The sequence below is a fragment of the Gorilla gorilla genome, chromosome 2, assembly GCF_029281585.2.
Source record: "Gorilla gorilla gorilla isolate KB3781 chromosome 2, NHGRI_mGorGor1-v2.1_pri, whole genome shotgun sequence".
Classification (NCBI taxonomy): domain Eukaryota; kingdom Metazoa; phylum Chordata; class Mammalia; order Primates; family Hominidae; genus Gorilla; species Gorilla gorilla.
Genome location: NC_086017.1, coordinates 157,407,022 through 157,432,217, shown reverse-complemented (window position 1 = coordinate 157,432,217; position 25,196 = coordinate 157,407,022). Strand labels below are relative to the sequence as shown.

The following is a 25,196-nucleotide window of genomic DNA, read 5'->3' as shown; positions in this document are numbered from 1 at the left end:
ATTTATGAAGTCATAAACCTCACAGTGTCATGAACCAACACAATACAATGGTGAATTTATATAGATATAGATATAGATATATGTATATAGATAGATAGATATAGTATCTAGCATATCACTAGAACATGGAAAACAGGGAAGTGCTACAAGGTGAAGGAAAAAAAAATTAAGCAAATGCAAGAAAATTAGGGCTTTATGTTCTACAATGCATATTAAGAGTTTTCTTGAAAACTGTAGGCTTTAAAATGAAAAGTCTTTCCTGAAAAATGAAAGACTTTAACCTGGAAGTGACATTATCAGCTTTGTATTTCAGAAGTCTTGAGCAATTCTGTAGAAAAAATAGACTCTTTTCATTACATGTTTAAGACTTTAGTAAATTTTTTAACATTCATTATTTTAAATCACTGACACATACTCGAATAACTCACATTCCTAAATATATACATAAAATGTCAGTAGATCTGATTCAGCCAAAATTCTTTAAATCAGCAAATAATTCACTTTGCATATGGACACTATACAAAAAGAATTCATTATTTATCGACATTTAAGGACAATGGCAAACTTGTATGTCTTTAATCACAACTTAAACATTCATACTATTGAATTAAATGCCCTGATGTTATAATAATTATGCAGATTGTGACATACGAGGCTGCTGTGTACAAAATTTGAATTTAAAATACTCTTTTCATCGATATATAGTTAAATTACTTGCCTGACTTCAAGAAATATTTCCTTTTTCTCATTTTTGCTTTTGGGAATGCCAGCCTCAAAAATTTTCTAGTTCCTCAAATTTTTGTTGAACTGCATTAACCATTTTAGGATTTTGTAAAAATATATAAATACGTAATGATCACATGGCCTAGCCATTAGTAAAGTAAGTATAAATACTCTAAATTTAAAATAGTTTTAGACATTTCACAGATATATTTGTATTAATCTGTCTGAAGTATACCTAAGATAAAATATTGTTAAATTAAAAAGTAAGATTTAAATATATCTCTATGAATAGACAGAAAAGTTGGTTAATATGCTTTGTGAAAGGAAAAAGGAGATACCCTATAATTAAATTTCAAGGAACAGAGCACGCTTTTGAAAAAGATTGTTTTACTGTCTCTTTCTACATTGAATTGAATATCATAACATTTTTAACAAAGTTTATGACAGTAAGCTTTAGATTCAATACAGACTTTGGTTCAGATCTCAGCTCCATCACTTGTTGGGTCAAGTTACTTATCCTCTCAAGCCACAGTTTTCTCATTTTTTTCCTCTTTCCACTACTGCCACACCCCTGATAACCCATATTTATAAAAGTAGTTTGTTCTTCCATTTTTCCCCATGCTTATGTAATCACATGTAAGCATATCTAGTGTATGCATACATATAAGCATGGCGTATATATCTATATCCATATATGTAAGTATGTATAAAGTTTTTTCCAACAAAATTTAACCATTGTGTTTTTAGAGCAATTTTACTTCAGAAAGATTTAAGATCCTTTTCCATTTTTAAGCAATCATTTCTAACTATGCTTCTCAATGTATTTAAATGATAATTGATAGAAGTTCCGTATGTTCCCCCAAATACTTCAGTTGCTCTTTTACATTCTTTATTCTTGTGTTCTTGGAGATGCAACTCACTTTCTACTCCATGTATCAAGGTCAATTTGACCCAGATAGCATAAATGAGTTCAAGCTTTTAAAATCATATAAACTATAGCCATGGGGACAAAAATCATGAAAATATTGTACTGAAATCACTCTCAATTTTCTTTTCAACATCACAGAATGTGTGAAGATTCAGAAAACTAGTAAAAAGCAAATTGTGTCCCAATTTTCAAGAAAAGAAAATATTGACTTGTAGAAATTACACACAGAAACACTCACACATTATGTAATAGTTTCCTAGTATTGCCTTAAAAAATTACCACACACGAGATCATTTAAAACAACGGAATTTTATTTTCTCTCAGTTGTGAAGGCCAGAAAACTGAAAATACATATATATATGTTGGTAGGGTTATTTCCTTCTTGCAGACTCAGAAAGAATTTGTGTCATGCCTCTCTCTTAGACTCTAGTGGTTGCTAGCAATCCTTGGTGCTCCTTATCTAGACGCATCACTCTAATCTCTGTCTTTATTGTCACATGGGTTCTCTCTGTGTGTCTGTCTCTGTATCCAAATTTCTCTCTTCTTATAAGGACACAGTTATTGGATTAGGGTGCACCCTAATATGGTATTGGTTTTCTTTTATTTTGATTACATCTATACAGACAATTTCTAAATAAAATCACATCAAAATATCTTTTTGGGGGACACAACTCAACTAACAACGCATTGTAATGTCAGTTTCAGGCAAATTTATAGTACAGAAGTTGTAAATAATAGCATTTGAGCATTTAACAAAGGCAATATTGTGTTCTCAATCAAAGCTTATAAAATGGACTCATTTCCCCTTCCCTCCTGACTGGTGGAGTAGAGAGATCATGAGCATGTCATAATAAACACTGTTTTTAACACATTAAGCAGAGATTTTAATATTCATTGCTGTGAGCAAGACATTTTAAAATGTGGATTATGTAAAAGGAAAGTCTAGATGGATTTTTAGCTGGTTGAACAATTACAGAAGGTATTGATTATTGAATTTCTGTCATCCTAGAGGTTAATCTCAGAAATGACCTAATGGATTCTTTATCTAACCCAACATTTGTTTCAGTGACATAAATTTAGACATAAAGAAAAAGATTATCAAATTCCATGTGACAAAATCTAAGAAAATGGCTAACATGATAGGTAAACATAATACAGATTCAATTATTAACCTTAATATGCTACATCTGATTTTAGTCACAAGGCTGAGAAGCCAAATGGGCTTAATAAGGAAGATAAAATTATATAGGCACAGTGTGAGTTTCTATTTCTAAAAAAAAAATCAGCTATCCACACAATAACCATATCTGCAGTTTTAAAAAGCTGGTTAGATGAGAGCCTCCTAAACATGGCTAATCTGATTGTGTTCTTAACTCCCTTAACATTTATGTCAAATCCATCTGTGAAGAGGATCTGATAATGAGAAACTATATCCTGAAACACATTGTTGCTGGTGTCCCGTTCCTATCTAATGCTGCACACAGATAGAAATGTTTCCCATTTTTCAAATATTTTTCTCACACTGATTGGTCAGAGGGCAAATTTATTATCTTGGCCTATGTGAAAAGGTATAAAAATTGTGAAACCAATGAAGCACTTTAAATCAAAAAATTATGAGGGTAGTATTGAAAACAGTGGACAATTTGCTTTATATTGTTTACTGGTAAAACCACCAAGCCGTTACTTCAGGTGCTAGAAAGAGCCTTTCTCTCACTATACTCCTCTACCCACAACATCAGCCGTGGGCTCATTTCTTAACACGTTTGCGTACTTTTTTATTAAAATTATTTGGTTTCCATATCTCTTATCCTTTGCATGTAGAACTTATTGGACTAAAGAATTGAGCTCAGGAAATAAAAGCTCATCTATCAGATATTAACAATGATAATATTCTTTCTAGTACACAATGAAAAGACTGACTCTAGGGTAATAATGTTAGGGTTTAATGAACCACAAATATAGTATTACTTATAATACTAGGAGTAAATAATATGCCAATAAAACTAATGCAATTAGGCCTCATTAATAGAGACCTATTGATATCTTATTGTATTATCTAAACATCAGATCAAATATTAGAAGGCAATGAATAAACCTAAGGAAGGTAGTCTCAATGTAAGGGATCTGCAATAATGACAAACAGACAGCAAAAGGAAATAAGGCTGTTTGGTCTTAGGAAGAAAATACTTAAGGAAAAGTTAATAGCTATTGACAACAATGTACAGTGTTATTATATTGAATAAGTAAGAAAAATATTCTGTTTTGGGATAAAGGATACATGTACATTTAGTTTAATAAAAAAATATCTAACAGTCTGGCATGTCTGAAAATAAATTGCTTTCAAAAGTTATGAATTTGTGAGAGTTGGAGCTCCAATGATGATAAGTTAGCTTGGATTGCAATAATCTTTCCCTAGATAACAATAATAAACTCTGGGAAAAATGTAAAATAAAAACTATTTGAAGGCACTGGAGAACAATCAAAAGCTGACAGAAATTGTAAGGCATCTGACTGGTAATATTGTCTGGATATCTGTCCTCTCCAAATCTCATGTTGAAATGCGATTCCCAATGTTGAAAGTAGGGCTTAGTCGGTGATGATTGGATCATGAGGGTGGGTCAAGGGTAGGTCTCACCTCCTCATGAATGGTTTAGCACCATCTCCTTGATAAGTGTGTACTTACTCAGTTATTTCACATGAGATCTGGTTGTTTAAAAGAGTACGGGACTTCCCCCTTCTCTCTCTTGTTCCCTCATTCACCATGTGATGTGTCTGCCCCTGCTTTGCCTTTTGCCATGAGAAAAGGCTCTGGAGGCCTCACCAGAAGCCAAGAAGATGCAGGCACCATGTTTCCTGTACAGCCTGCAGAACTATGAGCCAGTTAAATCTCTTTTCTTCATAATTCAGCCAGCTTCAGATATGTCTTTGGAGCAACACAAAAACATCATGTTGATACAGACTATTGGTCCCAGGAGTGCAGTGTTGCTATAAAGATACCTGAAAATGTGGAAATGGCTTTGGAACTAGGTAATGGGCAGACGCTGGAAGAGTTTAGAGGGTTCAGAACAAGACAGAAAGATGAGGGTGTTATGCCCAGACCGTTAGTTCCCCAAAGAAGACCACCAGAGTCCAGAGTCAAAGCCAAGCGGCAAGGATCTTTACTACAAGTTCGAACCTGGTCCCTCCATTCCACAGCATACAAGAGGGCCCTGAACAATGCCAGTGTTTGCTTTTTATAGCCTGAAAGTTACAGGGGAACAAAGGAATTCTTTTGGTTCCCGCTCTTTCAGTAAAACTTTGAACGGCTGTCCTCTTATCGGAGACTTTCCTGGTGGTGTTTGTACTGGGCTCAGGAAGTTTGAGAGATATATGGCGATATGTGGTGAGATGGGAGGATGGGATGTGTTTGTACTGGGCTTGTTTGTTTTGAGCCCGGGGCTGAGGAATGTGCCCAGCTCCTTTCATTCCCCCCCTTTCTTTTCAGGTATTTTTTAGAGCCAATCTTGGGTCTTATAAGTCTGATTCTGTTTCAGCGTTTACAGGTTGGTATTGGGCTCTGAGGACCATGAGTTGTACAGTGTTAAACCTTTCTTTAATGAACTGCAAAATTCTGTTAACAACACAAGGTCCTACGGTAAGCAGAAATAGTAGACTCAGCAGGGGACCAAGGAAGGGGGCTAACAGAGAAAACATAGATGAGTTCCACCATTGGTCTGCAGCTGAAGCAAACTGCCGTGTTCTTACTTCTGTGCTTAACTTGCGTAACTGTTGGACCCGGTCTTCCACGAGCCCTGATTCATTTATGTAGAAACAACAGTCTTCCTTTAGAAACATACACGTTCCCCCTTTTTCAGCAGTGAGTAGGTCTAAGGCCCTCCGGTTCTGCAAGGTTACCTGTGCTAGGGACGTGAGCTGTCGCTGGAGGGAGGCAAGGGACTCAGCTGACTCCTCCATAGCAACGGCAAATTGTTGGTACAGCTTGTTACTTTCTATGAGGGTGTGACCTAGGGCTCCCTCAGCCAGTCGGGCCGCCATGAAGGATGCGGTGAGGGAGATTCCTGCAATGAGGGGGAGAAATATGGCTCGTGCAGGTCTCGGTCTAGGGTCTGGGTGAATAACAGCACTAGTCCAGTTACCGGTATACCCTAGGAACTCGCCGGCAGTAAGTAGAGTTAACCGGGGAACTAATGTGACAGGAAGACACAGTAGGTTGGTAACAGAGGGGCTTGATAGGTTTTTAGATAATGTTCCATTACACCAGAAGAATATGCCTGACGGAGCCCTTAAGGTGATATTAGGGGGCGTTGCAGTGATGTTGCAGAGGCTGGAATTAGTTCCTGAGAAACAGTAGGGAAACTTTTCTTGACTGGGGTTTAGGTATAGTGGCACGTTAGGGATAGGGGCATATGAGAGGTTTCGGTGGTTGTTAGCTTGGGCAGAGGTGGAGGATCCCCATGGCAGGGGGACAGCGGTTAGCGTTGGACGCCCTAGAGTGGCACACAGAAAGCAGCCAGACAGGCTGTGAATTCCTGTAAGGTTGGCAAGTTCTAATCCTTCTTGCAATAATTTTAACCAGGAAAAAGGACGTAAATCTTGTGTCAGGCAGTTTTCTTGTCGCTGGATATTTCCATGGACGAGGGGCCGTACCTGCACTAGACCCCGCCACAGATAGAGGTGACTGCTAGGCCATGTGGAGGCGGAGGAGTAGTATACAGCCCCGTGTTGAGGCATGGTCCAGCGGGAGTTCCAGGGGTCTCTAACTATCCATGTATATGAAAGGTCTCTATCTCGTCTGCAATGGAAGGGCCATCTGGGATCTATCTGTTCTTCTCCACCCCACCATTGGTATTTATGGATGTTACAATAGTTATAAGGGCAGCCGGCACTTTGGTGCCACCAATAGTGCTTACAATTGTATTTAGTCTGATCATACTCGAAGCATATTATTGGTGCCACTGGTTTGGCTACTGGGAAATTGGTAAAATTTAGTAAAATTGGGCTATTGCACCCTGAGGAGGGGCAATCTGCACTGGCCACTAATTTCCCAGGCTTATGAGGTTGCCCAGGGTGGGTTTGGTTTTCATAAAGCCAGAATCTCCAGGCAAAGGGATTAGGAGCTGGCTTAATGTCTTCCCCAGCGGCCACTAGGGCGACTAATGTTAGAGTTAGACTACCTAACTGCATGTTTGCAGTGAGCTATGCTGCCGGTGCAGGGTGAGTTTTAAGGGGTTGTTCTTAGCTCTGTCCACAGTCCACGTGTCTGGTGCTTCAGCTGCCGCCGTGATTGGCCCCAGAAGGTCGGAGGTTGGGTCCACTGGCTTGACGTGGGTGTAGTGGATCCACGACGCAATGCCTTCTACCTTCAGGGCGGTGGGTGTGGTCAGGAGTACTTGGAGTGGTCCTTTCCACCTGGGCTCTAGGGTCTCTTGTCGGTGTCGCTTAACCAGGACCCAGTCTCCCGGCTGGTACGGATGGGGTGTCGGTGGGGGACTGGTCTCATATAGCTCTTTCAGCTTGGGCCAGATTTCTTGGTGAATTTTCTGTAAGGCTTGTAGGGAAAATAAGAATTCAGAGACATTTTCTGTTTCAGACTTAAGCAGGTCATCTTTTAAGCTAGGAACCAGGGGTGGAGGTCTGCCATACATGATTTCGTAAGGGGTAAGGCCCAGTTTGTAAGGGGTATTACGGGCCCAGAACAGAGCATAGGGGAGAAGGACTACCCAATTAGCGCCAGTCTCTATAGTCAATTTAGTTAAGGTCTCTTTTAAGGTCCGATTCATCCTTTCTACCTGTCCTGAACTCTGGGGCCTGTAAGTGCAATGTAGTTTCCAATTTGCCCCAAGGATGGAAGCCAAGTCCTGACTTACCTTAGCGACGAAAGCGGGCCCATTATCTGACCCTATCTGGATGGGGAAGCCATACCTGGGAAGGATATCTTCCAGAATTTTCTTTGCTACGACCTGAGCAGTTTCTCTTTTGGTTGGGAATGCTTCAGTCCACCCTGAAAAAGTATCTACAAAGACAAGTAAGTACCGGTACCCATACTTTCCTGGCTTTATTTCAGTAAAATCTACTTCCCAGTAGATACCGGGCCTGCTGCAGCTTGAGATTGGGGGTATGCGTTGTTAAGTTGGCAAACTTTGCAACTTGTCACGATACTGCTGGCCGTCTCAGCTATATGTCTGATTTTGAGCTTGGAGCGTCTGATCAGGTCTGTCATCCGCTGGGCCCCCAGGTGGGTGGTTCGGTGGATGTGTTCTAACACCTGTTGTCCTAATTTTTCTGGTAGGATGGTTTGGTCATTAGTATCAGTCCACCACCCATTCTGGATTTGTTTCAGGGGAAGTTTGTCAATACACTGGAGATCTTGTTCTGAATATTCAGGGAAATATGGCAAGTCCCCGGGGCCCGGGTCAGGGAGCTGGAGTGCAAGGAGTTGGCTGGGAGCCTTCGCCACATTCCTTGCAGTTTGGTCTGCCAGAAAGTTGCCTTGAGCAGTTGGAGTAGTTAGTTTCCGATGCCCTGGGCAATGTACAATGGCTAATTTTTCTGGCCTCCATAGGGCTGTTAGCAGGGCTAGGATCTCTCGCTTGTTTTTTATCTCTTTTCCTTCAGCCGTCAGTAACTCTCGCTCCCTGTAAATGGCCCCATGTATATGCGCCGTTGCAAAAGCATATCAGCTGTCTGTATATACTGTCAGCTTTTTCCCCGCCCCTAAGGTAAGAGCTTGGGTGAGCGCTATCAGTTCGGCCTTCTGGGCCGATGTCCCCGGGGGCAGGGGTTCCACCCAGATTACCTCAGTCTCTGAAGTTACTGCCGCTCCAGCGTACCTCTGGCCTTGATGCATGAAGCTGCTCCCATCAGTGAACCAGACGAGGTCGGCGTCAGGAAGTGGGTGGTCCTGCAGGTCTTCTCGAACTCCATGCACCTGAGCTAGTATCTTGGTGCAGTCATGGAGTGGGGCGTCCAGGTCCGGGTTGGGCAGCAGCGAGGCAGAGTTTAAGGTCGTTGGGGGCAGGAAAATTATCCTGAGAGGATTTAGTAGTAGTCCTTGGTAGTGGGTGAGCCAGGCGTTACTCATCTTCTAGGTTTATAGTCAGGACGGACACGGGTCGATTGTGGGAGTTGGTCACGACGGGCCCCTCAGGGAGGAAATGGATCTGTGCTCCCATTTTAGTTAGCAGGTCTCTCCCCAATAGGGGACAGGGGCTCTCAGCGATGACCAGGAAAGAGTGGGTTACATTCTTGGCTCCGAGGTTTACTGTTCTTTGTGTTGTCCATGGGTATTTCTTAACTCCTGTGGCCCCTTGTACCCACGAGGATTTGGAGGATAATTTCCCATTAGTTTTAACTAAGACCGAGTGCTGTGCTCCCGTATCGACTAAGAACTGGACTGGGGACCCCTCCACTTGCAAAGTTACCCTAGGTTCGGGGAGGGGGTCCAAACCCCATCTTCCCTAGTCTTCGTCTTGAGTGACTAGTACGGGTGTAGACCTAGGGGGTCCGGGTCCCTGTCCTCGTGGTTTCTTTTTGGGGCAGTCTCTTACCCAGTGGCCAGCCCCCTTACAGTAGGCACATTGGTCTTTGCTCAGATTATCATGCCGGGGGGGCCGCCTAGGTTGGGTGTACTCTGGCTGTAGATGCTCTTTCTGTACCACTGCTGCCAGGACCTTGGTCATTTTTTCAGTGGCCTTAAATTGCTTTTCCTCTGGAGTATCTCTGTTATTGTAAACCCGCTGGGCTATCTGAAGGAGGTCCTGAATCCGCTTTCCCTCCAAGTCTTCTAATTTCTGGAGTTTTCTCTTAATATCTGGGGCTGCCTGATTTACGAAAGACATTACAACAGCTGCCTGACTTCCTGGAGCCTCTGGATCTATGGGGGTGTACTGTCTAAAAGCTTCCATTAATCTTTCTAAGTAGGTAGCTGGGCTCTCTGTCTTCCCCTGCAGAATAGAATATACTTTAGCCAAATTAGTGGGCTTGCGAGCAGCTGCCCGGAGACCTGCCATTAGAGTCTGGCGATAAAGGTGTAGCCATCCCCTACCTTCTGCCGTGTTGTAGTCCCACGCCGGCCTGGTCAGAGGAAAGGTTGCGTTTATGAGGTCGGGGTTGGCAGTCGGTTGACCGTCGTCCCCCGGGACCAGCTTTCTAGCTTCTATCTGTATTCTCTCTCACTCTTCCGTGGTGAACAAGATTCGGAGGAGCTGCTGACAATCATCCCAAGTGGGCTGGTGGGTGAACATGACACTATCCAGTAAAGCCAGTAAATCTTTGGGGTTGTCTGAAAACCGAGCACTCTGAGTCTTCCAGTTATACAGATCACTGGTGGAGAATGGCCAGTACTGGAGCCTGGGGATTCCTGTGTCATCTGGGGGTCCTATTTCCTGAACGGGTAAAGCCACCGTGGAGTCAGGCGGCTGAGGGGGGCTAGTCCGCGAAGTGCACCCTCGCGTCTGCCCCGCTGGCCCTTCAAAGTTACTTTCCCTTTCAGCGGGCCCGTGTGTGCCGGCCACCTCCCGTCCGCCTGCTCCCTCCCGCAGCTCAGCCAGGGGGGCTGGGGCCTGGGGCCCGGAGGGGTACGGAGGGGGTTCTGTGAACAGTGGGTCCCCGCTGTCAGGTAGAACAGGATGGGGGGGCAGTTGGTTGCTTGGATTTTAGTGGTCGAGCAACCAGTGCCTTACAGGGTTCAGAGGCTAATTGGAAAGGGGACAGCCTAGGAGGCGGGTTCTCAACAAGGTCCTGCCATATGAGGATATATGGGATTTGATCTAAGTGGCCCGCACGCTCAGGTAGGAAAATCTTGGACTTTACCCTAGTGATGACAGCAAGTTGGAAGGTCCCTTCGGGCGGCCACCCCACATCAAAGGCAGGCCATTCAGAGTGACACAGAGTAATTAGCTTTCCTTTCCTGATTTCTATACCAAGATCATGGCCCCTTGCTCTAACTTCTTTGAAATTACTCATAAGGAGAGATAGAGGAGTGCTCTGGGTATTACCCATCCTGTAATAATTTGTAGTCTCTTCCTGTAAAGGAATGTGGGTTTGAATCCCTGTAAAGGAAATCTGATCTGACTTATTAATGATATCTAATCGCAGGCACACTTTGGCAGCCCTGGTCAGAGTTAGCTGCCTGGATCGCGATCGCGCTGGGGCAGCCCAGATCAGAGACAGCTGCTGCCCGCCAAACCGGGGCAGTTCAGATTGCAAGCGTGCACCAGAAGCCCGGGTCAGAGTTAGCTGCCTGGATCGCGATCGCGCTGGGGCAGCCCAGATCAGAGACAGCTGCTGCCCGCCAAACCGGGGCAGTTCAGATTGCAAGCACGCACCGGAAGCCCGGGTCAGAGTTAGCTGCCTGGATCGCGATCGCGCTGGGGCAGCCCAGATCAGAGACAGCTGCTGCCCGCCAAACCGGGGCAGTTCAGATTGCAAGCACGCACCGGAAGCCCGGGTCAGAGTTAGCTGCCTGGATTGCGATCGCGCTGGGGCAGCCCAGATCAGAGATAGCTGCTGCCCGCCAAACCGGGGCAGTTCAGATTGCAAGCGTGCACCGGAAGCCCGGGTCAGAGTTAGCTGCCTGGATTGCGATCACGCTGGGGCAGCCCAGATCAGAGACAGCTGCTGCCCGCCAAACCGGGGCAGCTCAGATTGCAATATAGATCAGATGAGAGCCAGGGGACGTCTCCCACCGGTCTCCGCTGGCCGTCCTATAGCGCGTCCGCCAGGACTGTGCCAGCTCCAGTTTCAGACCTCGCGAGTCACAGATTCAGATTCAGAACAGACACAGACAGACAAACGGAGACGAGCCAGCTCACCTATCAGTAGATCGATCCTAGCAGATCTGTTGACCAGGGGTCTGGTGGGCTTGGGGAATCCCGGACGAGCCCCCAGATGTTATGCCCAAACCGTTAGTTCCCCAAAGAACACCACCAGAGTCCAGAGTCAAAGCCAAGCGGCAAGGATCTTTACTACAAGTTCGAACCTTGTCCCTCCATTCCACAGCATACAAGAGGGCCCTGAACAATGCCAGTGTTTGCTTTTTATAGCCTGAAAGTTACAGGGGAACAAAGGAATTCTTTTGGTTCCCGCTCTTTCAGTAAAACTTTGAACGGCTGTCCTCTTATTGGAGACTTTCCTGGTGTGTTTGTACTGGGCTCAGGAAGTTTGAGAGATATATGGCGATATGTGGTGGGATGGGAGGATGGGATGTGTTTGTACTGGGCTTGTTTGTTTTGAGCCCGGGGCTGAGGAATGTGCCCGGCTCCTTTCAAGGGGAAGTTTGGAACTTCTTAAATGGTGAAATGGCTGTGATCAAAATGCTGATTAAAATATGGACAGTGAAGTCCAGACTGAGGAGGTCTCAGATGGAAATGAGGAATTTATTGGGAACAGGAGTGAAGGTAGCCCCTGTTATGCCCTCGCAAAGAATTTAGCTGCAGTGTGTCCATGACTTAGGGTTCGGTGGAAGTTTGAACTCAAGAGTAATGACCTAGGATACCTGGTGGAAGAAATTTCTAAGCAGCAAAGCATTCAAGATGTGGTCGGGCTGCTTCTAACAGTTTACCATCAGGTACTGGAGCAAAGAAGTGACTTAAAGTTGGAACTTAAATATAGAAGGGAAGCAAAGTTTAAAAATTTAGAAAATTCAGAACCTGGCCATGTGGCTAAAAAGGGAAACGCATTTTCAAGAGAGAAATATATGCAGGTTGCAGAGCAGCAACTTGTTAGAGAGATTAGCATGACTAAAAGGGAACCAAGTGCTAATATCCAAGACAATGAGGAAAAGATCTAGCAGGCATTTGAGAAATCTCTAAGGTAGACCCTCCCATCAACGGTTCAGAGGCCCAGGCAGAAAAAATTGTTTAGTGGAGCAGGCTCATGGCCCTGCTGCCCTGTGCAACCTCTGGACATTGTTCCCCAAATCCTGGCCTCTCCAGCTGCTGGAGTTCAAAGAGCCTCTGGCATAGCTTGAGCCACTGCTTTGGAGGGGATAAGCCATAAGTCTTGGCAGCATCCAAGTGGTGTTAAGTATGCAGGCCCATAGTATGCAAGTTTGAAGAAGACTTGGCAGCTTTCCACTCGATTTCAGAGGATGTATAAGAAAGCTTTGCTGCCCTGGCAGGAGACTGCTACAGGGGCAGAGTCCTCACAGAGAATCTCTACTAGGACAGCACAGAGGGGAAATGTGGGGTTGGAGCCCCAACACAGAGTCCCCATGAGGGCACTACCTAATGGAGCTGTGGGGAGGGGGCTGCCAGCCTTCAGACCCCAGAAAGGTAGAGCCACTGACAGCTTGCAACCTCATCCTGGAACCAAAACAAGCAACCAACTCCAACCTATGAGAGTAGCCATGGGGGCTACACCCTGGAATGCCACAGGGGTGGAGCTGCCCAAGGTGTTGGGAGTCCACTACTTGCATCAGTGTGCCCTGGATGTGGGACATGGAGTCAAAGGAGATTTTGGAGCTTTGAGATTCAATGACTGCTCTGTTGGGATGCAGACTTGTGTGGAGCCTATTGCCCCTTTCGTTTGGCCAATTTCTCCCTTTTGGAATGGGAATGTTTACCCAATGCCTGTACCACCACAGTATCTTGTAGGTAAATAACTTGATTTTAATCTCACTGTCATAGGTGGAAAAAAAAAAAAAAAACTCCGTATGAAACTTTGGACTTGTGACTGAATTTGGGACTTTTGAGTAATACTGGAAAAAGTTATAACTTTGGGGAACTATTGTGAAGGCAATATTGTATTTTAAAATTTGAAAAGGACATAAGTTTTGAGGGGCAAGGAGTAGAATGATATGGTTTGGATGTTTGTCCCCTCAAAATCTCCTGTTGAAATGTGATTCCCAATATTAGAGGTGGGGCCTGGTGGGAGGTGATTACATGATGAGGATGGATCCCTGATGAATGGTTTAGACCAGCCCCTTAGTGATAACTGAGTTTTTGCTCAATTAATTCATGTGAGATCTGAAAGACTTTAAGAGTCTGTGACCTTTCCCTTTTCCCTCTTGCTCTCTCTCTTCCCATGTGACATGCCTACTCCTCCTTTGCCTTCTTCCATGAGTAAGAACTCCCTGAGTCCTCCCCAGAAGCAGACCAGATTTAGGTGCTTCCTGTATAAGCTGCAGAACTGCGAGCCAACTAAATCACTATTGTTTTAAATTACCCAGCCTCAGGTATTTTTTTGTGGTGATGCAAAAATGTCTTAATTCAACTAGTAAAGAAGGGAATTACAATGACTGAGTGAGACCCATGCTTATAGACACTTTTCCGGTGGGTACTCCCAGTTCGCAGATGTAACATAGCTAGAACTCAAGTAGGATGCATCAGAATTACTGAGTTGTGATATCGGTGTAGAGATTTCAGGCTACCAGGGTGCTTATAAATGAAGAGTAATCCCAGAAAGTAGGGAGACACAGAGACAATAATATTAATATCTGCCAATTAAAAGTCCTCAAATCCTTGACTGACCGTGGAACTGTGTGTCTATTGGGGATGCTCCAATGATGCCAGCAGAAAGCAGAAGGCAGCAGCTGAAAGGACTGGACAGAGATTTCAATTGCTGTATACAGCAAGTGAAATACTGTTTGGAATCTGAGTAACACAAAGGATAGAGGAGCCTAGTAAAATCTTCAGGTATTCAATAGTCATGCCTTAAAGTATAAACCAATGGCTCCGGATGTTAAAGGTGATCAGCCCTCAAATGCCTGCCAGAGAATGCTTTCTCCTTAGAGGAAGAAGACATAACTCAGATATATTATTTGCAATGCCGTGTGCATAATAAAAAAGTAATATCCATTGTAAGAAAAAGAAAATCATGACTCATCATCCAAAAAAAAAAAAACCAGCCCATAGAAATACATGACAAGGTGAAACACATGTTGATATAAAGTAGTAAAACAGTATGTTAGGGTGTTCTTGCATTGCTATAAAGGAATACTTGAGACTGGGTAATTTATAAAGAAAAGAGGTTTAATTGGCTCTGCAGGCTGTACAGGAAGCACTTGAGACTGGGTAATTTATAAAGAAAAGAGGTTTAATTGGCTCTACAGGCTGTACAGGTTTAAATGGTTCTGCAGGCTGCACAGGAAGCACAGTGATACCATCTGCCTCTAGTGAGGCATCAAGAAGCTTACAATCATGGCAGAAAGCAAACGGGGAGCAGGTGTATTAATGGCAAGAGCTGGAGTGAGAGAGAGAGGGGAGAGGACACACTCTTTTAAATAACCAGATCTCACAGGAACTACCAGAGCAAGAACACACTCATTACTAAGGCAATGGCACTAAGCCATTCACAGGAGATTCTCCCTTATAATCCAAATACCTCCCAACAGGCCACCTTTAACACTGGGGATTACATTTCAACATGAAATTTGGGAGGGACACAGATCCAAACCTTATCAAACAGTTATTATAAGTTAAAAAGTTAAGAAAATGATGGTCTTAGTGAATGAACAGATGCGAAATCTCATCAAAAGACATGGAAGTTGCACAAATGAACCAAACAGAAATACTAGCACTGAAAAGTGTTAATACTGTAATGGACTTAACAGTAGATTGAAATAAGGGTCAGCATATTTTTGAGAGGGATCCATAGAAATTATTTAACTTAAAGAGAAAAAAATAAAAAAAATGTAAATAAAGTCTTGGTGAGCTGTGAGTCAGTATCATATGGTCCAACATACAATTAATTGAACTGAATTTCCAGAAGGAGAAGAGAGAGAAATGGGTATGGTGCAGTAAAGAAATAATGACTGAAAGTTTTTCAAATTTTGTGAATAATATCTACTTATGTATCTATGAAACTCAGAAAAGCACAGTAGAATACAGAAAGAAGCATACATCATAGACTAACTGCAGAAAAACCAATGATAAAAAGTTATTCTTAAAACCAACAATATGCATTCTGTCAGATAAAAATGGAGGTCAAAATTGTTGGGGAATAAAATAAAAAAAAATCTGTACACCCAGAATTCTATAACCAGTAAAAATATCATTACAAAATTCATACAAAATAAAAACATTTTTAGATTTAAAAATCTAAAAAGATTTTGTCTGTAGCTGTTCTGCACTACAAGAAATACTAAAGGGACTAGGTATAGTGGCTCACACCTGTATCCCAGCACTTTGGTAGGTCAAGGCAGGCAGACTGCTTGAATCCAGGAGTTTTAGACCAGTCCATGTAACAAAGCCAAATCTCGTCTCCCAGAAAAAAAAAAAAAAAAAAAATTAGCTGGGCATGGTGGCATGTGCCTGTAATCTCAGCTACTTGGGATGCTGAGGTGGAAGAATCACCTGAGCGCAGGAGTTCGAGGCTGCAGTGGGCTGAGGTTGTGCCACTGTACTCCAGCCTAGGCAACCAGAGTGAGACTCTGTCTCAAAAATAACAAGGACTACTAAAGGAAAGTCTCTAGCCTGAAGGTAAGTGATAATAGGTGAAACTAAGATCTACAAGAAAAAAAATGAGGAGCACAGGAAATTGTGTATATGTGGAAATATAGAAAAGCTATTTTCTTCTTTTAATTTCTGTAAAAGACAATGCACTAGTTAAGCAAAACTTAAAACATTTTGTTGTGTAAAGTCTATAATTAATGGGTGTGTAAAATCTGATAGCATTTGCACATACAATTGAGGAACTGTAAAGTAATTATAAATTTCTTAACTTTATGTGAAGTGGTACATTATTAACTCTAAGTAGACTGTGGTAACGTAAGAACAACCATTGAAAAGGAAGTAACACGAAGAAATACACTTGGAGCAACAGAGCAACTAAAATGGGATTAGTATAAAAAGTAGTTAATTTGTCATCCCTCGAAATGTCCAGGTTGGAAAGTCATCAGATCAGGAAATTTCAGAAAAACAGGAAATTGAGTTCTTCTTCTTCCCCTCGAAAGTTGTGATTTGGGGTATATGACATACTTGATTTTATTTTAATCCCTCAAAGCAATATGTTTCACAAGACATGTTTTGCTCTTGAAATTTTTGGTATCTTTCATGTGGCCACTGTGGATGTTTACATTCATAAGCTCAATTACTTGGCCTCTTTCATAAATTTTAAACAAAGGTAACATGCCGAGACCAGCTCAGTCGGGGAGACCCTAACCCAGCTGGGCTAGAGGAATTAACGACACCCACACAGAAATATAGAGGTGTGAAGTGGGAAATCAGGGGTGTCATAGCCTTCAGAGCTGACACCCCCCGAACAGAGATTTACCCACGTATTAACAGCAAAGCAGTCATTAGCATTGTTTCTATAGATGTTAAATTAACTAAAAGTATCCCTTAAGGGAAACAAAGGGATGGGCCGGATTAACTGCAGCAGGAACACGCCCTTAAGACACAGACAGCTCATGCTAATTGTTTGTGGCTTAACAATGCCTTTCAGCGGTTTTTGCCCTGAGCGGGCCAGGTGTTCCTCACCCTCATTCCCGTAAACCCACAACCTTCCAGCTTGGGCGTTAGGGCCATTATGAACACGTTACAGTGCTGCAGAGATTTTGTTTATGGCCAGTCTTGGGGCCAGTTTATGGCCAGATTTTGGGGGGCTTGCTCCCAACAGTAACACATGCTATTATAATTTAGTTTCACCACCAGTTTGTTTTATGCTTTCAGTAAAGCACTATGTCTGCATCTGAGAAATGTTCTGTGCAATTATTACTGAGAAGAACAGTATGAATTTTTTAATCTATTCTCACATGAATATTAACAAATAACACACATACAAAGAAAAATATAAAATTCTAGAACTCCACTCCCACATCCCTTCCCCTATCCAACCTTCTCCCACAATGGGGTTCTGCCAAGTACTCCTCAGAGCTTAATCAAACTTACTTCTGTCCAGTTCTGATTCTTTATAAGGTCAGAGGACCTTCAGTTCTCCCACTTCCTGTCAGTGTATCGTGCTTCTCTCCAAGCACCACCACAGAACTGAATCCCATTGGTCTGAAAGAAGTATTTGTGCCTAACAGTAATAAGCAAATGGCATTTTTCTCCCAATGTCAGAAAACATGGGCAACCTGCTCCCTTTCCCCTTTATTGGCGTCTCTCCCGCCTTCCCTCCAAGATCAAATTGGCCTCCCCCAATTCTGTGGAAAAGAAAACAGAATTTCTGGGCCCCATGCCCAAGTGTTACCAGCCAGCACGGCATTGCCAAGGCTAAATCACCAAGCCAAGGACCTGGGGGTGGGTGCAAATGCAAATCAAAAAGGCTCTTGAGGCCGGGTGCAGTGGCTCACGCCTGTAATCCCAGCACTTTTGGAGGCCGAGGCAGGCGGATCACGAGGTCAGGAGATCGAGACCATCCTGGCTAACACGGTGAAACCCCATCTCTAGTAAAAAATACAAAAAATTAGCCGGGCGTCGTGGCGGGCGCCTGTAGTCCCAGCTGCTAGGGAGGCTGAGGCAGGAGAATGGCGTGAACCTGGGAGGCAGAGCTTGCAGTGAGCCGAGATCGCGCCACTACACTCCAGCCTGGGCGACAGAGTGAGACTCCGTATCAAAAATAAAAATAAAAAAATAAAAAAGCCTCTTGAGAAAGAGGGGTTTCTTCATTTTCTCTCTAGGCGCAGTAATCTATGAACAAAGCTCCTTTTCCCAGGCCCTGCAACCTGCCCCTCTGATTGGAAGTGAGCGTGGGCTGGCTTTTATCTTTTCTTTCACCTCTTATTAGAGTAGTGACAACTTGTTTTCTTCATTTCTTCCTCCCCCTCGGCTTTTAGGTTTCAGCGGACTTCAGGGTGCCCCACCTCTTCCAGGAAGACGCTCCCCCGGGCTGGCGGCTCTCCCAGCGCGGGGCGGGGTCCGAGACGGGGCAGCCGCGAGCGGGGAAGGAGGGTCCAGGCGTGCCGGACCCGCCCCCAGACCCCGCGCCTAGCCCTCCCTTCCGCGCGCTTACTTTGTTTATAACTTGAAAAATCCTCTCCATCTCCCTTCCCTGCCTCCTCTCCTTTCCCTTTCCTCTGCCAGTACAACTAGACCCGGCGTCTGGCGTCGCCGGTGCCTAGCATTCTGCGGGGCAGGCGGTGAGTGGGGCTGGACAGGCGGGCGCAGAGCAGGACAGGGTGGCGCGGGCGCCCGGGCTGCGGGGCGGAGGGCGTCGTCAGGGAAGGCCCGAGGCCGCGGTGCCTGCGGGCAGGCGCGGAGGTTGCGCGGCGTCCTGCGCTAACAGTTCCCGGACACTGCGCTCGCGTCGCATCCTCAGGTGGTTGCAGAAGTTTGGTGGTGTCGGGCGCGCGTCAGCACTGCAGACGCAGAGGGTTTGGGAGCGAGCAGTTTCCTGCCCAGGGATGGGGGTCCTGGCTGCACTTCACGGGGGCGGCCCTTTCCTTTCGCTCTGCGTGACAGGTCTTGCTTGATTGGGTTTCTCATGGGTCTCTGACTGGCGTTTCTACGACGCGGCTCTCACGGACTCAGGCCAGGCCACTCGCAGGTAAAAACGCTATTTATAGTAACTTTTTAATTGCTCGGCGAGTGGAGGCGGTGACAGGAGAGAATCCCTCTCTCATGTTTTCAATTCTGGCAAACTGGGGCGATTTGGGGCTGTGCTTAATTTGTTTTTAAAAACGTTCGTATTTAAAGACTTAGGATTTTATTTTGTGGCCTTATCTTCTCTTAGGATCTACAATTTAGTTTTTAATTTTATACTGCATTTAGAATGGAGCCACCAAAATAAGTACTTGTGAAGATATAATGCACCAAACTTGATACTGCTTAAAGGGGAATAGATTGCCTAATTTAAATTGCATTCTCCTGTAATAGTAATAGAACACAACCTCCATCTGTCTATCTGCTCTCATGGATAGCTGTGAAATACTAGCAGCATTTCCATTAAATTTGAAAAAGACAAGAATGCTAATCATTACACTCTGTGACATGGTTGTGAATTCTATGGGCGAGTGACAACAGGTAGGGGAACATATTATCACTTTATGCATGATGTGAGTGTATACCGTAATGTCCATAGGAAACACTGAAATTTGATGGGAAGCATAAGTGAATTTATCAAAGTTTCCAATTGCATCATACTTAATTTATAGAAATCAATTGATGTTTATACATAAACTAGATAATACAGTAAAATAAAATTCAGTTTGGCATGAAATAACACACAATTGAGAAATTATTTTTAAGAAGATATAAAAAGGTATGTATGAGAATCCAATAAAATACATAACATTCTTCTAGGTAAAGATATCATTTCTCTAAAACAACGTGTAAGTAGAATCCTAACTGAATATTTTTGTTACTGTTTTTAACTGTACTGTTTAGCTCATGTGGAAGAACAAACATATTAATGTTATGTATAATATATTACAAATAATAAAATACAAAATATATAATTATGTCTTTTATATATTATATATGATTTTAACATTTAATATTATACATACACACATATATATAGTGGAGACTTCTTCATATAATAAAAGGTGTTACAAAACTGTGGTGATTAAAAGACAGTGCAGTAGACCTACTACCAGATGTGTAAATGAAACTGAAGAGACATGGAAGAATAAAAGGAAAGCTGGCATTTGATAAGCATACATTTTAAATCACTGGGTGGGAAGAAGAAATAATATTTAATTGAATGTGCTTGGACAAGCAGGAATTTGTTTGGGAAACCTAATAATAAAACTGGAACTTTTCCTCACTGTTAATAGACAAATGTAGTCTAGATGGCTTACTAGTTTAAATCTAAACATATGCAGCCTAAAAAGGGAAAAAGAAAGCCTGAATAGATATTTGTGCACATTGCATGTGGGAAAAGCATTTCTAAGCATAATACAAAAACCTAGACCCATTTAGGGACATGATTTTTATTAACATTTGCATCCCCCAAAAAAGATACAAACTGGGGACATTGTTAATAGAAAAAAAAAAAGATAATTTTGCTAATATACCTAGAAATCTTATTAATGACCTTCAAAATCAATGACCCAGTTAAGGATAAAAAGAGTCAACTCAAAGCAAAAGAAATGCAAATAATAAGCAGAGTGAATACTGTTAGCCACACTTATTATTCAAAACATATATGAAGTAAGACATCAATTTTTGCATTAATTTTACAAATTTTGGAAGTCTGATAACTTTAGGTGTTGTTGAAAATGCAATGAGGAAAATATAATTTTACAAACTTTTAGTGGAAATGTGAATTGGTGAAGCTGTTTTAGGGTTAAAGCTGTTCAAATTTACAAATGTTAATTTACTTAACTGGAATTTATCCAGCAAAACATGCTCCCAAGTGTACAAATAAAAATCTCTGTCAAAGATGTTTAAAGTAGGATTGTTTACAATGTAGAAAACATGGATACTGTTCTGTAGCCATTGATTGGGAATTGGTTACATAATGTATGGTATATTCAAAGGTGGAATAATATACAGTTTAAAACATTGTAGCTCTAAATGTTCTAACTTGGAAATATGTCCAAAACATAAGTTAAAGTTAAAACACAAAATGAAACAAGTTGAAACACTGTGTGTGTGTGTGTGTGTGTGTGTGTGTGTGTGTGTGTCTGTGTGTGTGTAGTGTAGTAATTATATTTTTGTAAATAATTTGGAATATAGGCTGAATTATATTATGAGTAGTGATGTTTTACACATGGCTGAATTATATTATTATGAGTAGTAATGTTGTTTTACACATTTCTATAATGTATGCGTGTGTATAAGGAAAAATTGATAGTGATTAGTAATTTATACAGAACATTGCCTTCTTGAATATATTAGCTGTCATTTACTACAGAAGAAATATATTTCACAAAACCTTTCATATTGTCTCATTTTTTTCTTTTATAAGTGTCCTCTTTCAGCTGCTTCCTTTAAAATCCCCTTCCTTAATATTGATGTTTATGATGTTTATTGCAAGCACAGCAGTGAAGAATTTTGCTTGAGGGATTTCACAACCAGTTAACTTTTATAAACAAAAAATACAGCAATGTTCATACTCATATGTTCACCAGCATTGTACTAAAATTCATTTTTATAGTACTCATTCTTCAGGATGAAAGAGATAGATATGCTAGTCCTTAAAAAGAAAAACATCTAAAGTTGGAAAAAAATTGTTTTTAATTGTATGGTAAGGCTGGGTGGCGGTGACTCATGCCCGTTATCACAGTACTTTGAGAGGCAGGGGTGGGCAGATTGTTTTAGCCCAGGAGTTTGAGAGCAGCCTGGGAAACATGGCGAAACCCCACCTCTAAAAATATTTAAAAATTAGCCAGGCATGGTGGCACCCACCTGTAGTGCCAGCTGCTCAGGAGGCTGAGGCAGGACAATTGATTGAGCCTGGGAGGTCAAGGCTGCAGTGAGCCATTATCATGCCATTGCACTCCAGCATGGGCAACAGAAAGAGACCCTGCCTCAAAAATAAAATTGCATGACAAAAATGCAGTGAAGACAAACGATAAGTTTTGAAAAGATAATTTTAATATAAAATGTTAATACCTTTCATATAAAGAAGACAAATGAAAAGCTAACAAAAATGAACAAATGACGAACAGGCAGTTCACAGAAAGAGAGTTGCAAATTGCTTTCAAACAAATAATAAAAGTGGCTCAGCCTCCTCATTATGAGATATATGGAAAATAAAACCAATTTTTTTTTTACATATCAGATTGACTACTACAAAAATGTTGATAAAATACTGTATTAGGAATGTAACTTTTTGTCTGGGGTCTAAATTGATTCAAATTCTTTAGAGCGCAGTTTGATAGTATCTTTAAAAATGTACAAAACTTTGATCCATCAATTCTGCTTCCAATAATTTAATGCACAGATCCACAGGAAGAAAATATTTTTTTCAGCATTTTTGGTAATAGCCTAAATTTGGAAACGATTTAACTTGTTGTCATTAGGCAGCCAGTTAAATACATTATGTTGCAGCCATTAAAAAGAATGAGGTTATATGGACTGAAATGTAATTAACATCAAGACATTTTAATAAATGAAAAGAAAAAGACACAGAAAAGTATATAGATGATTGCCATTTTATAAAAACTATGTGTATTAGTTTATATATGCTTAGAAAATCTCTTGGAAGAAAAAAATCTAATGTCTGTGGTTGCCTTTTCAAATGGGAAATGGGAATTGGAGTAGGTGGGATTTTTTTGTATAAATGTATTGTGTAAATGTATGCACTGCCGACTCCTTGAATTATATTTGTGTTTGTTTGCACATAACATCTGTTTTTTAAAAGTCTGTTTTCATAAATGTAAAGTTTCTGATCAAAGTGACTTAACTGTATGCAACATGACATCTTGTTTTACTACAATTTTAAATACTAAAAGACTAGCTGTAAAATGACACAATGAGGCGTTCTTGGTAATCATAGTTGGCGTGGTAATGTTTCCTTAATGTCTTATATAAACATCATGAGAATATTGTTCTGATATTTTTCTACTCTAAATAACAAAAACATTTCCCTCTTGAAAGCTAAAAAGGAGACAGCTGATATTCTCTTTAAACAATTTGAACTAAATTAATATATTTAATAAAGGTTATGTATGAACTGTGGCTATCAATTTGCTTTCATTTAATCTTATCTTTTATTTTATATTAAAGCCAAATAGCTAACCTCCAAGATCCTTCACACTTGCTAAAAAGAATGAAATATTCTACCGTACACTTTTTCTTTTGAAGGAGTCATGATGTTAATAAAATAATAAATATATTCATATAGGTTATAAAAACAACACAATAAAAATCTTAGGTTTTGCCCTTTTAATTTGTTGAACATTAATCACTCCCTAAGTTTCTTCTAGAATTGATTTTATGCAAAGATACAATTAAATACATATATGTTAACATGTAATTATAATGAAGATACTGTGTATCTATGGGGCATTCCTGCTGCAGCGTATTTTATCAACATGGACCTAGGTTTATCTTTTGTGCAAGCCTGGAATTCGTTTCTCTAATTTCAGCCCATGTGACAGAAACTTACTAAGTTTACAAGATGTCTACAGAAATGACTGAATCCTTCAGTCACTGGACTTTAATCCACTCATATTGAGCCCACTGAACTATCCAGTTCCCTATAGCCAAGAAACCCATAAAAGTAATTAACACAGTCCACCATAGGAGCCAAGAAATTTGGCTTAAAGTCTGTAAAGAGGATCGTACTTGGAAAGGTGTGCATAATATTTCATCTTTGATGAACATGCAGGTCTTTTTAGTTACAGATTCACTACAAGAGAGTACATTGTCAGGTTTTAAAAATTATTTTAAAAACTCAGTTTATGTAATCTATTCTACATTTATTGTAGAAAATTTAAAGAGGAAATGTTTATATCTTAGCATGTTTCCTCCAGTTTCCATATTTTTTAAAAACATTGCTATCATTATAATTATCCAGATTATATGTTTAACATTTGAATGTAAACATTTAATGATTTTTACAAAACTGTTACTATATTTTTAAAGGAAAATTATTTTATCATAATGTTTCACGATAATGTGTTTACTTAACAATTGTGCTTGATATTTATGTAGTTTACAATCACTACTATTTTCATTTTGCATTCCTTCTGTGAAAATGAGAATGTATCACTTAAAAATATTATATGGCATATTTTGGATTTATTTTGAATTTGGTATAGAGGAAATTTACTTGGGTTTACAAATGAGATTTGAGAAAAAATAGATATGTCTTGTATTGGTAAACTGAACATTTGATTGAATGTATTATGATTCCTACAGCAGATAGGTTTTTATCTGAATGGGGTAAAATTTCATAGATCTGTAACTGAGGGGGTGTGTGTTGGGGCCAGGAGGGGATATATTAAAATTATCTGGGAAATGGCTTCCATTTTCTTTCCTTATCCATAGAAGCAATGATCTTTTTAAGCTTTATCATGAGACTGCAACAATTCGGTAACGTCTTCATGCTTCACTTCTAACTCTTAGTTCTCTTGCTATTCTCTCACATCTGCAGGTACTTCATCCAATGAAGTCTTGAACCACGCAAAATCATCCAGGAGGGTTGGAATCAACTTCTTCCAAGCTCCTGTTAATATTTATATTTTGACTTCCTCCCATGAATAACAAAAGTTCTTAATGGTATCTAAAATGGTGAATCCTTTTTAGAAAGTTTTCAATTTACGTTGCCTAGATTCATCAGAGGAATCTAGGCCTAGCTTTTGGCCTGTCTTTGCTTTCAGCATGCCTTCCTCATTAAGCTTAATCTTTTCCAGCTTTTTGACTTAAAGTGAGAGATGCATGAACCTTCTTTTCACTTGAATATTTAGAGGCATTTGTAGGCTTATTAATTGGCCTAATTTCAATATTGTTTTATCTCAGGGAATAGGGAGGTCCTAGAATAAGGGGAGAGATGGGAGAATAGTTGCTCTGTGGAGCAGTCACAACAACACTTACTAAGTTCACCATCTTATATAGGCATGGTTCATGGGGTCCCAAAACAATTATAATAGTAACATCAAAGATCACTGATCATAGATCACCGTAACAGATTGTTATGAAAAAGTCTGAAATATTGTGAGAATTACCAAAATGTGACAGACAGAGAACTTGCTGTTCTACAAAATGGCACT

The 25,196-nt window shown here is 41.2% G+C and overlaps 2 protein-coding genes across 29 annotated transcripts in view; one reads left to right on the top strand and one right to left on the bottom strand.

Moving 5' to 3' along the window:
* Positions 1-4,786: 4,786 nt before the first annotated feature.
* Positions 4,787-18,396, bottom strand: LOC134758102 (ERV-BabFcenv provirus ancestral Env polyprotein-like). 2 transcript variants are annotated; one of them, XM_063704283.1, is made up of 2 exons: positions 18,310-18,396; positions 4,787-7,199 (listed from the first exon to the last, which is right to left on the bottom strand). In XM_063704283.1, the coding sequence occupies exon 2, from the start codon at positions 6,833-6,835 to the stop codon at positions 5,162-5,164; it is 1,674 nt and encodes a 557-aa protein (XP_063560353.1). In that variant the 5' UTR covers positions 6,836-7,199; positions 18,310-18,396; the 3' UTR covers positions 4,787-5,161. The 2 variants fall into 2 exon arrangements, with proteins under 2 accessions (XP_063560353.1, XP_063560354.1); XM_063704284.1 differs by lacking the exon at positions 18,310-18,396 and adding an exon at positions 17,482-17,516.
* Positions 18,397-18,414: 18 nt separating this feature from the next.
* The window catches only part of PLSCR4 (phospholipid scramblase 4), an 86,311-nt gene continuing 79,529 nt past the window's right edge, over positions 18,415-25,196 (top strand). For 14 of the 27 annotated variants that reach the window (XR_010132967.1, XR_010132960.1, XR_010132962.1 and 11 more), the window contains exons 1-2: positions 18,415-18,671; positions 18,994-19,078. The gene's annotated coding sequence lies outside the window, so the exon portion shown is untranslated. The remainder of the gene's footprint in view (positions 18,672-18,993; positions 19,079-25,196) is intronic. The other 13 variants (XR_010132951.1, XR_010132971.1, XR_010132956.1 and 10 more) reach the window with 1 other exon arrangement.

Bases quoted from the DNA above. Each gene is read 5' to 3' on its own strand.
- LOC134758102 (XM_063704283.1), bottom strand. From the start codon at position 6,835: ATGCAGTTAGGTAGTCTAACTCTAACATTAGTCGCCCTAGTGGCCGCT.